The sequence below is a fragment of the Antennarius striatus genome, chromosome 3 (assembly GCF_040054535.1).
Source record: "Antennarius striatus isolate MH-2024 chromosome 3, ASM4005453v1, whole genome shotgun sequence".
NCBI lineage: Eukaryota > Metazoa > Chordata > Actinopteri > Lophiiformes > Antennariidae > Antennarius > Antennarius striatus.
In genome coordinates, this window is record NC_090778.1 from 25,013,620 (window position 1) to 25,029,499 (window position 15,880).

At 44.2% G+C, this 15,880-nt stretch overlaps 1 protein-coding gene across 3 annotated transcripts in view; it reads right to left on the reverse strand.

Annotated features, from left to right (window-relative positions):
* Positions 1-15,880, reverse strand: part of mctp1a (multiple C2 domains, transmembrane 1a) — a 98,904-nt gene that overhangs the window by 22,385 nt on the left and 60,639 nt on the right. For all 3 annotated transcript variants that reach the window (XM_068310416.1, XM_068310418.1, XM_068310417.1), the window contains 2 exons: positions 11,013-11,129; positions 231-287 (listed from right to left, as the gene is read on the reverse strand). In XM_068310416.1, the coding sequence (XP_068166517.1) occupies positions 231-287; positions 11,013-11,129 (174 nt within the window). The remainder of the gene's footprint in view (positions 1-230; positions 288-11,012; positions 11,130-15,880) is intronic.

Here is a 15,880-nt window from a genome sequence, read left to right on the forward strand (position 1 = left end):
GGAAGAAGAGAGGAAACTTTGCAAAAGGTTAAAAGGTTGTAGAATCATTGTGCACGTGTTTGTGCCTCAGGCGCTGATAATAAGTAAGAAAAAAATGTAGAAAAAGGAGGATGGAGTCATTTCATTTGTCTGTCTGTGTTTCTGGGTGTACGAAGCGGTGTCAACCCCTCCCCAGGCAGTGCGCCTGTGTGTTTGCGTGCGAGAATATCTCTGACACGAGACATAATTACCTTGTCATCTTTGTCAAAATCCTCATCTTCGTCCTCCAGCAGGTCCTCCACGGCTTGCTGACAGTCCCGACAGAAGACAGAAGAAAATAGAGACACAAATAAATGTTTATGCAACAGCCAGACAGCAGATAAACATCAGATAACATGGGGTTAACATCATCTCAACAGCCAAAGAGGCGTACTAAAGCGGATTGGTTATGCTTATGCCTGCTATGAGTTCGTTAATGAGTATGGATAGCACAACTATTAGATTGGTGTGTGCTAATATGTCATGAGCTGCGGAGCGATTTAGAATGAGAATTTAATTTTAGCAACATTCTGGAATTGCAACCAAATGCTCCGGCTTTGAATTCCAACGGGCCGAAGATTAAAAGACCATTCATTCGTTCAAATCACATCGCAAAAAAAAAAAAGAAAAAAAAAAAAAGAAGGGGCATTCAGATCCAGCAAGACGAGACAGCGGCGCTCTCTCCGCCACCCCTGACCTCTTTAACCTCTGCACCCGTCGTTCACCTCTACCTCACCATCAGTATTCGTTCACCTATCTGTAGTCTGGCACCACGATGCTCCGCCGGAGGAGGGAGGAGAAATCCTGCAGCGGAGACACCAAGTCACAAAAAACAGCAACTATGTGCTTCAGTGGTCCACGACCGATGAAACCGGAGCTGGGGTAGCTCCGAATCCCCAAGATACCACCATACGTACTGTACGACACAAAGAAAAATGGCAGAGACACACTCGCACGCATACAAGTCGGAGCCGCAAACATGCGAGCTGCATGTCATCAACATATAGAGGACGCAGCCGTTCCACATGCAGCTCAGACCTTCTATCCGTGTGTCGGGAAAGCGAGCAGATACACAAACATTTGGAGAGTGTTGTAAAGCACTGGAGTTCACATGTGTAGTCTGATGCCGCTGAGGCGAAAAACCACAGATCGCTGCCGCATTTCTCATCCAGCCTCGTTCTGTCAGTCGCACATCAAAAACCCACAAGGTCATATTGTTCCTCTGAATTTACATACACAAATACCCATATCATAAGCCCTACAGCTGCCAACCTCAGCATTCATCTGCCCCTATTGTTGTGCTTGTGTTACCGACCCCCCTCCCCTCCCACCACCACCACCACCACCAACACACACACACACAAACACACACACACCCTCATCATCACCACAACCCTCTAACCAACTCCAGAGCAGCGCAAGCTAGTCTGGAGAAATCCAAAAATCATTACTTAACAAGACAAAAGCTTTTGTTCCTTTTGTTTTTTATTGGAACGGGTAGGTTGGGGTGGCGGTGGTGGTGGTGGGGGGTGTTTAGAGGCGGTTGGGGGATGGCGGGGGTTAGTGCACTATATGGCGGCTGACATAAGCTTCTTATGTAAATGCAGCTTCCCACACAAACAAAGAAGAGTTCAGAACGGCAGTGTGTGTCGGTGCGTTTGTGTGTTCGTTCTATCAATAGCTCAGAGCCACTTGGGCAAAGTCTTGCAATCCGTGTTTTAACTGTCTGACTGGGTAGCAACTGGTTATTCCCCGCTCATGGAGACTCCCATCACCGTCTAGACGAATCAGCTCGAAGGATCACAATTTGTCTTATCGATCCAGAAAACACTGACATATCGTGGTACGCCAAAATACCAGACAGGAAAAAGACGCCGTAAAGAAACCAAAAAGCCTTCTGGCACTTTTAAACAAATTACTGTTTATAAAGTCATCACGGCTCCTCCCGAAATCCTTTCACCCGTGCCAAACTACAAACATAATGGATTCCTCCATGCAGAGGGTTTAACAGGGCACGCCTGGCACACGCTTGGAACTTTAAACAAAAGGGAATGAGCGTGAGCGAGCTGGAGAAGCATGACCTAGAGAGACAGAGGGAACGATAGAGTCGTTTGTTTCCCCGCCCCACCCCCACCCCCCTCTCCAGCACTCTTGCTCTGCTCTCTCTCCTCTATCGCCGCTGGTTACAGAGAGAAGTCATGTTTCCCGCAATGAGACACAGTGTAAAATTAATAAATAAAAAGGCACAGAGCATGTCATCTGCCCCGAAGATTGCCACGGCTAAATATGAAGCTACCGTCTCAGTACAAGAGGATATAAATTACCCCGGTGCACGCCGTGAATTCCAAACATCTCTCCTTCTACCTCTCCGCCTATGTCTCTCATTCTTCACCTCTTTCTAAGACCTGTTTGGTGTATGATATCGTTTGTCTGCTTACCCCCCCCCTCCTCCCTACCCCTATTATCATGTTGTTTGAATTACTATCATTACAGCACGGCGGCATCAAATCCTCGCAGTCGACAGCATCGCGTAGAGTTCACGTCGCCTGCAGAGCCGCTCCAGTCGTTTCAATATCTGCCGAGGTGGTGGGGATTACCATATTCAGACCTATTCAAATGATACAAGGATGGCGCAGGTTGCTCTTACAGATTACACTCGTATCCCATAAATACATACAAAGATGGTGATAATGCACAATACACAAACACAAAAACGCATACATATGAGAATAGATGCGAGTACAATGACATTGAGAGTTCAAATGGTTGTGATAGGGTGAATGCATCTGTTTGGTTTCAGTTGCTTGTGGTTAAAGAGCAGATTGAAAAAAAAACAAAAACGCATTGGCTTGTATCCCAACACAAACCATACCTTTCATCGATGCGTTACATCACATTTGCCAACCTCAAGGCCCAGGGGCCAAATGTGGCCCGCCACACCATTCTATGTGGCCCAAGAGAGCATAAAAGGTCAGAGTGTCTAAAAATGAGTAGGTCAAAAGTGTGCTTTGACCGTGAACTACATTTCCCACAATGCAGTAATTCAGCCCATTTTAAGTTTGACAAATGTTTTGAACAAAGTTAATGTTCTATATAATGTTTGATACTATTTTTCTTTATTCTCTTGGATAATTTGATTATTGATTGATGGAGTTCTGTGGGTTCAATAACCTGACACATTAAAAGGATTTATGTTATAACAGAGAAACAAGCAAACATTTTTTTCTGTGCAGCTGTAATGTTTGTAACTTGAATAAATAATAAATTCAGAGTTATCATAACGGAGTACTTACATTGAGTTACATTAATTTACAATTATAAGTTACATCTGATGTGGCCCTCTGTGGAAATCTGTTCGCTGTCCATTAAAAATAAGAGGAAGAAAAAAGTTCATTATCAGTCCTTAGTCGAACAACAACTCGACATGAACAGTGCAGTTGCTGTGCATGTGTTCATACAGCAAGAAAACCACATCACAGAGCGGCTGTGAAATCATACTGTCTCCTTTAAGTAGACGATCATTGCCTTATTCTATTTGGACACTGTTACTTCACAGTTCCTCTACAACTACTGAGAGCCTGACGGCTGTGTTTTGCGTCAAAATGTCAGCGCCGGTTTACATTTTGGCCGGGCCAATCCAGTTCCAACAATCGTAACGTGCCAGAGGAAGTGTGTACAGCACTAGCTAAAACCTGCCTGGATTGAATTTGAAAAAAAGAAGAAAAAAAAGAAAGGAAACGTCAGCCAAGAAATGAGGAATGAGAGGAGGGCTGTTTGGATGTTTCACAGACCGACGGATTGGGTCAGGGTTGGAGCAGTGGATTGGTAAAGTAGAAAAGATTTCTCCAGTGCCATCTATCAGATGAAAATTGTAACTCTGGTACACATCATCATGAGATTAGGATTAGAATCTTAGGCTCAAAAGTTAGTCCACTGAATTTGTGATGTCATGAAGAATCTGATGGTGACGGCGAGCCAATGACCAATCCAGGGCAACATTTTCACCTGCATCATTTCTGCAAAAAAATGCTGTAGACCATCTCTCTTTTGCTCATGCCTTATTTCCTGCTGGTTTATCCTTTCATCCTCCTCTTATCCAATCACAACCTGTCACCTTCCCCGGCTAACCAATCATTTTCCAGCATTAGATGTGCTCTCTCTCTTTCTCTGCTGTCAAATAGCCGTCATCTCTGCACAGCAAGATCTGAAACCCATCTCCGCCTCAACCCGTGACACCTGGTCACCTCTAATCAAATCCTCCCATCAGGACTACCTTTGATGAAAGCCTCCTAACACCGAGCTTCACTCCTTCTCACCATCATCATCATCATCATCACCGGTATCTCAGCTCAAGGGGAAGTCTCTTTCACTGGGGTCGAAGCGCCAAAGACTGTTCACGATAAATGTCTAACAATCTCATCTACTGTTTGTCTTTATTGGACCACTGGACAAACGTTCTTCTCCTGAGTCGTTTCAATATAACTTCGAAGTTAAATAAAAGAAAAAAAAATTTTGGAAGAGAATGATTCAGTGTCAATAAAACAAGTGCAGACAGTCAAACCCTACAGACAGGAAGTAGAAATCTACAACCTGAAGTCATGGCTGCATCGTTTTTACCCATCCCTTCTTTCTCCCCCCTGGCCAGGCTGAGTTCCACTTCTCTCCCCTCCTAACTTTCCCGATGACAGCCGCGGGGGGAGTTGATGCCGAGGCAGACATCCTGGAGAACATGAAGATATACTTCCTCCATCTTTTTTTCTCCACCCATCCCTCTATCCTTCCCTCTATCCTCCTGCTGCTCTTCCCTCTTTGATACGAGGAGGTTTTAACCTCTCCAGCTGCTGAGATTTGGCCGACTGGCTGACTGGGGGCGGTGGTGGTGGTAATGGTGGGGGGTGGATCTCTAGGCTCTACTTGGTATGCGCTGTTCGTGAGTACATGTGTGTGTGTGTGTGTGTGGTGCCTACACCACAGTTTCTGCAAACTGAGGGAGGGCTGTGCGTCTGATAAGGGCTTCTAGCTGAGCCTGGCTGACCCACGCAGGCCCTTCACAAGCTGTCAGAGACGTGGCCCTCAGAGGGGGGGCCCTTCCATCTGCACAGCCCGAGTCAGGGCTCACCCAGCATGGGGCTGGATAGGGGTGAGGCCGGGGGGTGCTACCAGAGCTGGAGGCTGGGGGTGGAGGTGAGAAGGGCGGCTCCATATTCATGAACGCAAAAGCAATTCTGCGGTGGCTTTGGAAAAGATGGAGTCCTGGGTTGGGGGGTTGGGTAGGGGGGCAATGTAAGCATCGTTTACACTATGTACTCTTTGCTTATTTGCTGACAAATCAGCGAGGATGTTTAGTCAGAGATTCAGCAGCTGGAAGGAATCAGTTTTATTTGCTCCACTGGCGTTGAAATAATCAGTCAATAGAGTAAATTCAGCGATAAGATCCTCGTGCGTCTCAGACAGACAATTCTGTCTCATCTTATTTTAGAGCCAGTAACGTACTTGATGTGTAATCTACTGCACACAAATGCGCTCCCGTTTGTTGGCTCGTGGCTCAGAGTTTGAACAGAAGAGCTGCAAACGGCTACGGCAAGCGGGCGGGCGTACTGTACAGACAAAACAACAACAAGGGTGGAGGCAGACACCCCCGAGCTGCTGACGTTGTTAGCAAAGAGCACAGACAGTTACAAAGGTTCGGTGTGATGAAGGGAAACGGTGGGGGGGGGAGAGAAAAAAAAGACGGAAAAGGGAAAAGGGGAGGGCTGGAAGGATTCTTCAGTGGCATCGCTGATGCTCCCGATGCTCCCGTCCCGCTTCAATCCGTGCCCGTCGCCTGTCTCTCTGCCTGCCAGCCTGCCATCCTATCTGCCAGTTTAGCGGAGACAGAGAGGCAGCGAGAGGAGCAGAGAGGAGCAGAGATGAGCGCGGTGATGCCGAGGTGGCACGGGGGAAATCAGTGGGGCACAGGCGCTCCCAGTTAAAAGTGACATGACCTTTTGATTTTGTCACCTGTCACCAACTGCCATGTCTGACTCGGCGCTGAGGAGTGCCTGCCATCCGCCGCTGTTTTCCTCTGCCTCCGTCTCTCTCTCTCTCTCTCTGAATGCCTCTCTGTCTTTTCCTGTCTCCTGCTCCCACTCCATCTCCTTCCCTTCGTACTCCTTTTCTTTTCCAGAGCTGCGGTTTTTATAGGGAGAAAAAATGGAGGCACAACTGTGAAGGAGTTGAGGTATAATAGGCAGTGTTTCCTCTTTTACTTCCAGCTTTCTTAATATTTACTTCTTCTCTACCTGGTGCGACGCGTGGTTCTTAATGAGGGCAGATGTCAAGGCGCCGTGTGTTTAGAGACACCGAGAAGTTTTTTGGGTTTTTTTTCTAAGATGCAAAAATCAGGGAGTAAAGGCAGAATATATAAAAATGGCTGACAAGACTTGTTCCAGAAATGATACGACGTTCCAATAAAATCAGACGTTGTTATTGTCTTGCAGATAAATCTGATTATTTTTACACTAATGAACAATACGCCGCCGTCACACCGAGCGCTTCAAGAGCGAGAAAAGCAAAGATTAAACCACCACATGTAGAACTTTGTGGGTTTAAACAATACAAAGTTGGTGGAAAAACCTTTATCAGTTATTCTATATCAAAGGAGGGAGAAGCTTCATTAAAGAGATTCCATTTGTTTGCTTGGGATGTGGACTGGGCTGAAAGTAGTCGGGTCTATCCTGTCGTCATCTTCAGGCCATTAAAATCCCCTCTCCTGTAATGGGTTGGTTGTTCCAATGGGTGAATCTTTGCAATGTTCTGCAGAGGCTGATTCTCCAATGTCATGAAGCCTAATTACCCATCATCCTTTTACAGAAAGAGACATCACCACGTTTGGAATACATGCCCTCTACGACAGCTGGCATGGAGATCACCACCTTTGTAACATCTGGCAAAAGCCTTTCTGGCCCAAGAGAAAAGCAAAGAAGGATTTTCTATAGGGATGTGCGTGTGCGTGTGATCTGAACACACACTGTAGACACTCGTGGAATCCGGTAAACACATGAGCAAAGCGTGTATACATGCAGGTTTTGTCATGTACGGTAGAGTCTCCTGGCCTCTGGTTGATTTGAGCAAGGTAGAGATGGAGAGGTCAAAAAAAGAGGTCCTCGCTGATCCATTCCAGATGAGTGTTCCTGGATCGCGCCCTATCAGCTGTGAATGTGAAAGCAAAAACCACACTTTGCATGTACTGTACATATATTCCAAACCACAGAAAGTCCTCTCCCGTGTTTGTTTGCTTCAGCACTTTGCGGCGTGGGTCGGCTAACGGTGCTGAAGAGCCGGGGTTGGCAGGTCAGAGGGCTTGCGTGATAAAAAGAGGAGGTTGGAGACCTCGCCGGTGCATCGCCATCCTTTAATCGCTGTTCTGAGAATGTTCCGACTGCTTTAGCAGGTACCGGTCAAGGTCGGGGTGAGGGTAAGGAGCGCTGATCGCGGATCTCTTTGCAAAGCAGAATGTAACCACGCAATGCTCGATGACCCTGAGCGGTGAATTACTGCATGTAGAGAACGCGGTGTTTGTTTATCCACCATACACGGGGATACGGACTGTGGTTATGGTGGAGAATCAGAGCAGGGTCCTCACATTGAACCCATCAGATGAAGCAAGGCCTTTCGGTTCATTAGAGAAGGCTGCGCTCAAATGCATAATGTGACTCAAATGTAAAACATCCCCTTTCCTTCCACACGCGCACACACACACACACACACACACACACACACACACACACACACATACACACACACACACACACACACACTTCTCACCCTTCATAGTGAGTTTAGCCGAGATTCCTTTGGCATTAACCTCACCCCAGACTGCTGGAAAACCGTATCTCTCCGGATGCTGACCCCCTAGCTCGGCTCAGCACAATGCTTTAATTTGGTGCGTTGTTTAAAGTAATTAGGAAGTCTTTTTCCTTGCTTTCTTTTCTATTCTTTTTCTGTTCTCTGCCAAGGGTGAGAGGGAAACAGTGAGTCGTCCATGACTTCAGTTAGATAAAAAATAAAACTTGGAAGAGGAATCCGGGGGGCCAGGAGAGCGAGGGAAGAATGCAGATACCGCGTGCTCTCGCAGTTCCCGATCACCCCCCCCACACACACACACACACACACACACCCACTCCACCCCCACCTCTGCACCACGGATCTGAAAACAAACAGGGACAGGACTCGGGGGATGCTTGTGTCTAAATGTGTATGTTAGAGTGTGGGTTTGTGCAGCATTCGCCAACTGAAACACCTTAAAGTAATGAATGTTTACACAAATGCACATTACTTTTTACTGGATGTATTTAAGATTGACACAAGGATAATATCATCCCCATGAAGAAGCAATAGTTCATCACATGTACCACAACTGTGTGAGGCTGCAAAAGCCAAGACATGAGACGGGATGATTGTTGGTGCGCTTCTCTTTGTGCCGACACAAACCGCTGAATTATTTCAGCTAATCTTTGACATCAGATACGCTGTCTGCACACTCTCATGCAAATGTACCCTTGTGTATGCATATTTGCATTGACAAGTGAAATGCACATAAAACACACAAACACACACACAAACACACACATTTTCCTCCCACGGACACAGATGCACATAGATTTTTATCTCTGTGCACACATGCTATGTTTTCCTAAGGAATGCAAACACACACCTGGCATGACTCATGCAATTGTGCCTATGTGTGTGTGTGTGTGTGTGTGTGTGTGTGTGTGTGTGTGTGTGTGTGTGTGTGTGTGTGTGTGTGTGTGTGTGTGTGAATCATAACACTGGAGCGGAGAACACACCAGACTTCATGAGGTGGCATCAAAACACACATGCATCCTGCAAACACCTGCATATTCATCACTTCTGCAGTGTGTGCTTGACTGCTGTCCTGTCTCTGCTTGTCTCCGATGCCAGTACCTGAACGCCACATAGATCAAGGCTGCAGCTAAAGCTCATGCTGATTGGGCTCATATTAGACCAGCCGAGGCATGTAATTGAAAGATAGGTCAGATATGGATGTGAAAATTTTGCAGCAGTGGTCTCACGGATACAGACTGGTGCGGTCCGCTGTCCAGGGCGGAGTGGAATTTAGAATTAAACACTTAAAACCATGTTTTGAAGACATTCGTGATACTGTTATCATCAGAGACAAATAAAAAAATCTAATTACCAGATGAGGCAAAAGGAAAAACTACTAAATTAATGCACGGAGAATGAAAAAGAAAATGCTGGTGGGTGATAAGTGTATTAACTTTTACCACTTAAACAGGTCTTGAATATGCGGTTTATGCTCTCTGCCTGAATGTGGAACTTAGAGCAGCGATGCTCCTAAGACAGCGCCAGACGCTGAAATCCGTGAAAACTGAAGGATCCTGTATAAGTACAGTAATAAGCATTCATAGCTCCTCTTACCTATGAGCATAGCGCAACTATGTAGAGCCGAGCAGAAAGGTATTGTTGAACTGAAAGCCACTTGTCATACAAGTATCAACAGTATCAACATGTTAATGTTCAAACCCATTTCTGAGGCACTTGAAGCACAATAGTCCCTTTCAAGGAACACAGAAAAGCAATTCTGCACGAAGTTGAAGTTACATGTGCTTACTCATATGTGAAGTGGTGTCGCACATTACGGGAATATGCAACCTTTGTTGCCTCGTTTTAATTAGGAAGTGCATGGGAAAAGAATATCATTAGGTTTGTATAGATACAAGCAGCAGGTGGGGAGGACAAATCATCATGCCTGTTCTTAAGGCATGTGAGATGTTTTCGTCAAGCAATGTCGCCATCTACAGGCCAAAAAGAAGATCTTCTACTTAAAGTAGGTGTCATCGCTAAGCTTTTATTTCATCTTCATTCAAGTGAAAACATTTAATCCCTTATTTAACAGACTATATGTGATTTAATAAGCCTTAATTCTGCTCGTCTGGTATATGCATTCAAGGTTATATTTATCTAATCTGTATGCGTGTCAGAGGCTAATTTTATTGGCAACTTTTTTCAGAGATAAATATTGAATTAGGGGTTTATCAATAATACAGCATGGATGTTATACTAATAAATCTGTTTTGGGTTCTATACAGTTCACATCGAATTCTATTTTTATGTGTCATATTTCAATAAACACAAGCAATGAGATTTGGTTCATTATACAACTTAATATCTTTTCCAAATCCAATGCAATACAAAGAATCCTTATGAGCAGATAAATATACATACAAGTCAGACAGAGAAATCTGCAGTCTGTAAACTGGTTATTTCCAACTGAGCGTTGGGAAAAAAAAGAGGCACTTATTAAAATTAATCACTTCATTGTTCACGCTCTCTCCATAGTCCAGCTCTCGTTCTCTTTTTCACTCTCGACTCTCCAAATGTGCCCGGCCATGATTAAAATGTGTCTGTTTCCCCGTGACATTGCTTTGACATCTTTTAATTGGTATGAGAGATTAAAAAAAATAAAAAATAAAATAAAATAAATGAAATAAATAAATATTCTACCAGGTAAGTGGCGTAACGTAGCTCAGGGTGACAGCCTATTATTTCTCCCTTTTCTTTGCCTCAAAGAAGGTGTTACGAGGCAAAGTGAGAAATGTGAGATTGCGCTGAAACGGCGGCTCCTCGAGAGGCAGATGGAGATTTTTGGGGTTTTTTTGTTTGTTTTTTTAAAAAAGCAAAGAGGTTTTTGTATCAAATTCTAATTTCGCTTCTTAAACTTTTACAAATCGAATCAAAAAGGTCTGTTTGAAATGAGTTAGCATTACGCTCATCTTGTAATTTCAGATTTCGCATCACACACTTTTCACATCGATGCTAAATGCATTTTTACAGCCCAAACAAATATCGTCTGTATTAAGTCTACTTTACAGAATAAAAGCATGTAAATGTTATTAACGTCCTACATAACAGTCACATGACAGGCGCCGTGACTGTGACGCGTTTAAAGCGATGCTAAAGAGGTCGCTCACCACATCTTGCCTGGTATCCTTCCCCGATACTATGAGGACGTAGTTCCAGGCCAAAGGCAGCAGCAGCGCCAGAGGAATCATATAGAGTTCAAAGTTCCAAACCACGATGACAAAAAGCTGCAGGGAGAGAAACAGGAAAAGAAAAGACAAGAACAAAAAAGGTGTGAACAGTATGAATGTATACATTCAAGACCTCATATTGACCCTGGAGGAGCAGAATCCTGAGAACGTACGCCGACCATATGGGCGATGGGGATTGACGCACATTCATATGTAGAATCATAACTACCGTGGAACAAAGAGTAAAAACAAGACAGGATTTCAACAAAGGTGGTGCTGGTGGGCCTAGGTTCAACACCCTGACCCTCTGCCCACCCCACCCCAAGGCTTTCTGGGCCATTCGGAGGATGATGACGAGGATGAGCAGGAGCCGTCAGAGCCTCGTTCCTCCTTGCCAATCATCCTGGAGGCTGAGGTCATGTACCGTTTTCAGATGTGGCACGTCAAAGCTCAACCCCTCCAACCCCAGCATGTGACCCCTCGCTACCCCACACCCCATGTCCCTAACCCTGTCACTCCAAGTCCCAATACCCTCTCTCCTGGCCCAAAAGGCTGAATATGCCCCATCTCTAACCTTCTCTGCACCCATCTGCCAAAACCATCACCTCTGTGCCTCCCCTCTCATCACCAAACAAGAAAAGTTCCATCAGAAAATTAACCTCTCCTAAAACCTTGTATTCTGATTTTGGCAGGGTTCTTTAGCCCCTGACAACAGATTACTGCGGCGGAGAAGATATATGTGGGAAAGTAACGACAGACGCTCGCTCCTAATGGAGGCATTGAGTCAATTGCGGGAACGCATTTTGTCCACCGTTTCTGGATTAGCTGAAAAAAAAAACCCTTGTGAGGGTAAAATACGTTGAAATGAAATAGTAATTTCTATTATATTATAACTCCATGAATGGGGAAGACAAACCTATTTTATCAAATTTGTGTATAAAAATTATGTCAAAGAAGATTTTTGTATTAAACACTCCCTGTGTGGAAATCAATTTGTAACTTCTCCATTTTAAATCTGTCTGGATGAGACTTTTACAAGCGGTGAAATTTTGACCATTGCTGTAAAAAGCAGCTTTATTTACCATTCATGACACACAAATTGCAAACCTTTCTGTTTGGCAGACCAACAGGCGAGCAGAAGCTTCATAATCGACAATCAAATTTAATTTCTGCCGGCTCGGAAAAGGAGAGCAGGAGAGAGAGAGAAGAATGCAAATAAAGCTCTTCATTGTGTTTACAGTCTAAGGTTAATGTGAATATGAGGTTCAACAGCCCCTCAAGAGCGCGTGTGTGTGTGTGCACTGTAACTATAGCAGGGCGTTGGTGACTAAAACGACAAACACACTGAACTTACGAGACACACACACTCCCTGCGCTGTCGGTGTTTCATTTTGCTTTCACACACAGAAACACACGCATCTGAATATCAATGAAAACCAATTTCTCACAACAACAACAACACAATTAAACAATTGCTTTTTCTCAACTTTTCCACTTCTCACGTAAGGGAAAAGTTTCCAAAAAAAAGAATGAAAAAAAAAAAGAAAAAGGCTCACATCCAAACTTTTCGGACACAACTTTGACTTCATGTAAAATTAACCACCAGACGCTGAGCACACAAAAGAAAAAAGAGACATAAATTAAACATTACCAATTGTCCAATGTGTTTACATAATGCTCACAGCTTCATGTGTTTTTTTTTTTTTTTACAGATAAACCTGAATGGCCTCGGCGCAACAGCTAAATCTGCCAAAAGGATCCAAAGTGTATCTGTTTCTCTCAGGCTCAACTTTTACTTTCTCAGACACAAAGAGCTCTCTGATTTCAGCTGCGTCTGAGAGTTGGAAACTATTCAATAATTCATATTTGTATACGAATATGCAACACAACCATTTCACTTCATACATCACAAAATGCTGTTAGGACTGTCAGCATAGATGCAAACCTACAAACACTTTTCACACCTTTTTTTTCTCTACCTCATGTAACCTTCCAAAAAAAAAAAAAAAAAAAAAAGGTAATTCAATTGGAATTATTTTAAATTACTTTAAAATCCGCCGTGATCTGTCGAGGTAATAAATGCTGGGGATAATCTCCGACCGGGTGCAGAAACATGACTTCAATCAAACAAACAAAGGAGCTCACTTGTTTTAAATGCACTCTGGTAGAAGCTATAAATATCCGCACACTTACAAACACCTTCATCACACGGTGCTCCTTTCAAATCCTGGGCTATAAATACTCTGTGAAGCCGGCGAATGTTGTAGTGTACAGATATTTACTGTCTGTGTATCGTCATCACCAGCAAACTGTTCAATTCAGTGCTTCCTCACAGTCCTGATGTTTATACCTTAAAACCCTCCTTTATGTTTTTTATCCTCTCGGTTTGCCTAAGGTTCTATAACCTGTCACCCCCCCCTCCCTTCACACACACACACACACACACACACACACGCACACACACCACCATTTGGTGATAGTCGCTGAGGGCGAAGTTTTGACTGGCAGCTACAGGAACCGGACACCCGAGCTCAGCAGTGGCCAGCCCTGCCCCGTCTCCATGCCCCCCAGGCTGGGTAATAAAGGGCGATGGGGGGGAGGGGGGGTGCCTGCGGTGTCTGGACCTTTCCACCAGGACTGGGCTGATCACATGCAACCCCCCCCCGTCGCTCGGTACACCAGATAGCAGGCTCCTCGCCTGGGGAAGAGGGAGTAGGAAGGAACCCGCTGTGGATGTCAGTGACCGGAGAGAAGCAAGAAAAAAACTAGGAAAACATACCGGATGGGGGGTGGGGGGGCTGGAAAATATTAAATGAAGCTCCCGTTATAGTGGCAGTCATTTGTAGACGCAATGATCAGACACCCACACCTGAACACACACACACACACATCATTCTCACTTTTGTTGAATCCACCTGAATTCTTTTCTCTCTCTATGCATTTGCTTCCATATTATTTAAATAATACAACCTCTTTCGTTTATTCTTGTAAGTGAATATTTGCTACCAAAAACAAAAATCAGAGAAAATAAAAATTACCTGTATTAATATCTCGTCTATTAAAGAGCAGCGGGGCTAAAAGTCCCTTTTAGAGTTTAGTTTATTTTCAAATGTGAGGTTTGATTCATCAAAACTTCCATTGCAAATTAACAGTGACTCAAGATTTGACTCGTCTTTCTTTTGAAATAATTAGTGCTTCAACAAGTCTTTCCTTAAAAACCACTAAACATTTTTTTTTTACTAGGAACAAATCGAATCACCTGTCACAAAAACAAAGTTGAATATTTTTTAGGCTGTCAAATCTGCTGAAGCGTTTCAACATGCAGTTAAAGGCTACATGTGAACTGGGCAAACATCACATCCACACAAAAAGCTGAAATTCAAATGAGATGTTTAATTAAAACAGACAATCTCTTGTGCTGACAAAGAGAATCTGTGGCAGCATAAATTTGGGAGGTTTGGGCTAAAATATTAGTACACAAAAACTGGTCAAACTAAATTACTTTGACAGGTCTCTGGAGCTGCATTCCATTACACATTTAATAGATGATTTCTCTTAATATCAAGGAACCCCCAAATAGAAGATGAGATATTCACAAATGTTAACAAAAGGGAAAAGTCAAAATGATTTATTCAAGCGCCTGGTGCGGCACGTCGAAAGTCGCTCTTTGCATTATTTGCTTCAAAACACAAGCCGGGTCCTGACGGCTCGGAGCCGTGGCACCGTGGGAGGGTAATATTCAGTGCTTTGGCTTACATTAACCACACACCGGGCTAACTTTCCCCTTGCTCCGTCTCAGTGGAGTGAGACAGGAGTTTGGATTTCAGAGTTCCCCTTTATCTCTCTTACATCAATTTCCATTCTGGCATTAAGTGTTGCCAGATAGCAACTAGAAAGTCCTGTTAAGTTTGAGGGAAACAGGAGAGGGGAGGGAGGAGGCAGGGTCCTGTTTTGTGACTGGACTCAGCGATCATTTGGCGGTGCTTGACTGCCCCCTGCTGTTTATCTGCGGAACATGAACATTTATTTGGATTAAAAGAACAAGCAGAAGGAGGAGAAGCAGGATGACTAAAACCAATGTGTCAAAGTCAGTCGTTTTGTAACAACATGAAGAATTAAAACATCTTCCAGTTCTGCACCGTTGCAGCGAGGCCTGCGAGAAGTAAGTATCCCATAACGACGTCCCCATTCTCAACTTTCTCAACAAAAATGTTATCTCTTATTTTCTGTCTCGTTCCAATCTCTGGTGATTAAACTATGACTTGGTATTCTGTCAGTCACAGCTCTGTATTTCAACTATCATTCATTTTGCAAATCAGGAGAGCAGTAAAAAAAAATAAAAAAATGTGAAAGTATATCTTTCAAAGCCGTCCCTTGCTGTGGGCAAAGACGAACTCGTGCCTTTAAAACTTTTAAAAGTTAGACAGGTTCTTTGAAGAGGAGTCAAAGGAGCAATTTAAAGAGACCTGGAGTGGTGTGTACCGGCTGACTGCAATGGCATCTCTGCACCGTGTGTGTGTGTGTGTGTGCTGCAACCCAGGCATGTGCAAACACACACATGCACACACTCACACTCCAATGGTTGCTTCTGTACCTGTCTTTGCTTTGCCCCCCCCCCCCCCCCCCCCACCCTTTCCTTTTTTTTTATTTCAGCAGGGTGAATTTTTATCTAAATGCAAAGCAGGTGATAGGTGCTCCAGTTTCCTCTAGAAGTAGCTCCCTTGTCTGGGCTCTCTTCCTGATAAGAGTCCTACTTTGCCTGACATAAAAGAGCCCGGTATCATTTCCCCTGCCTCCCCAACAACCCC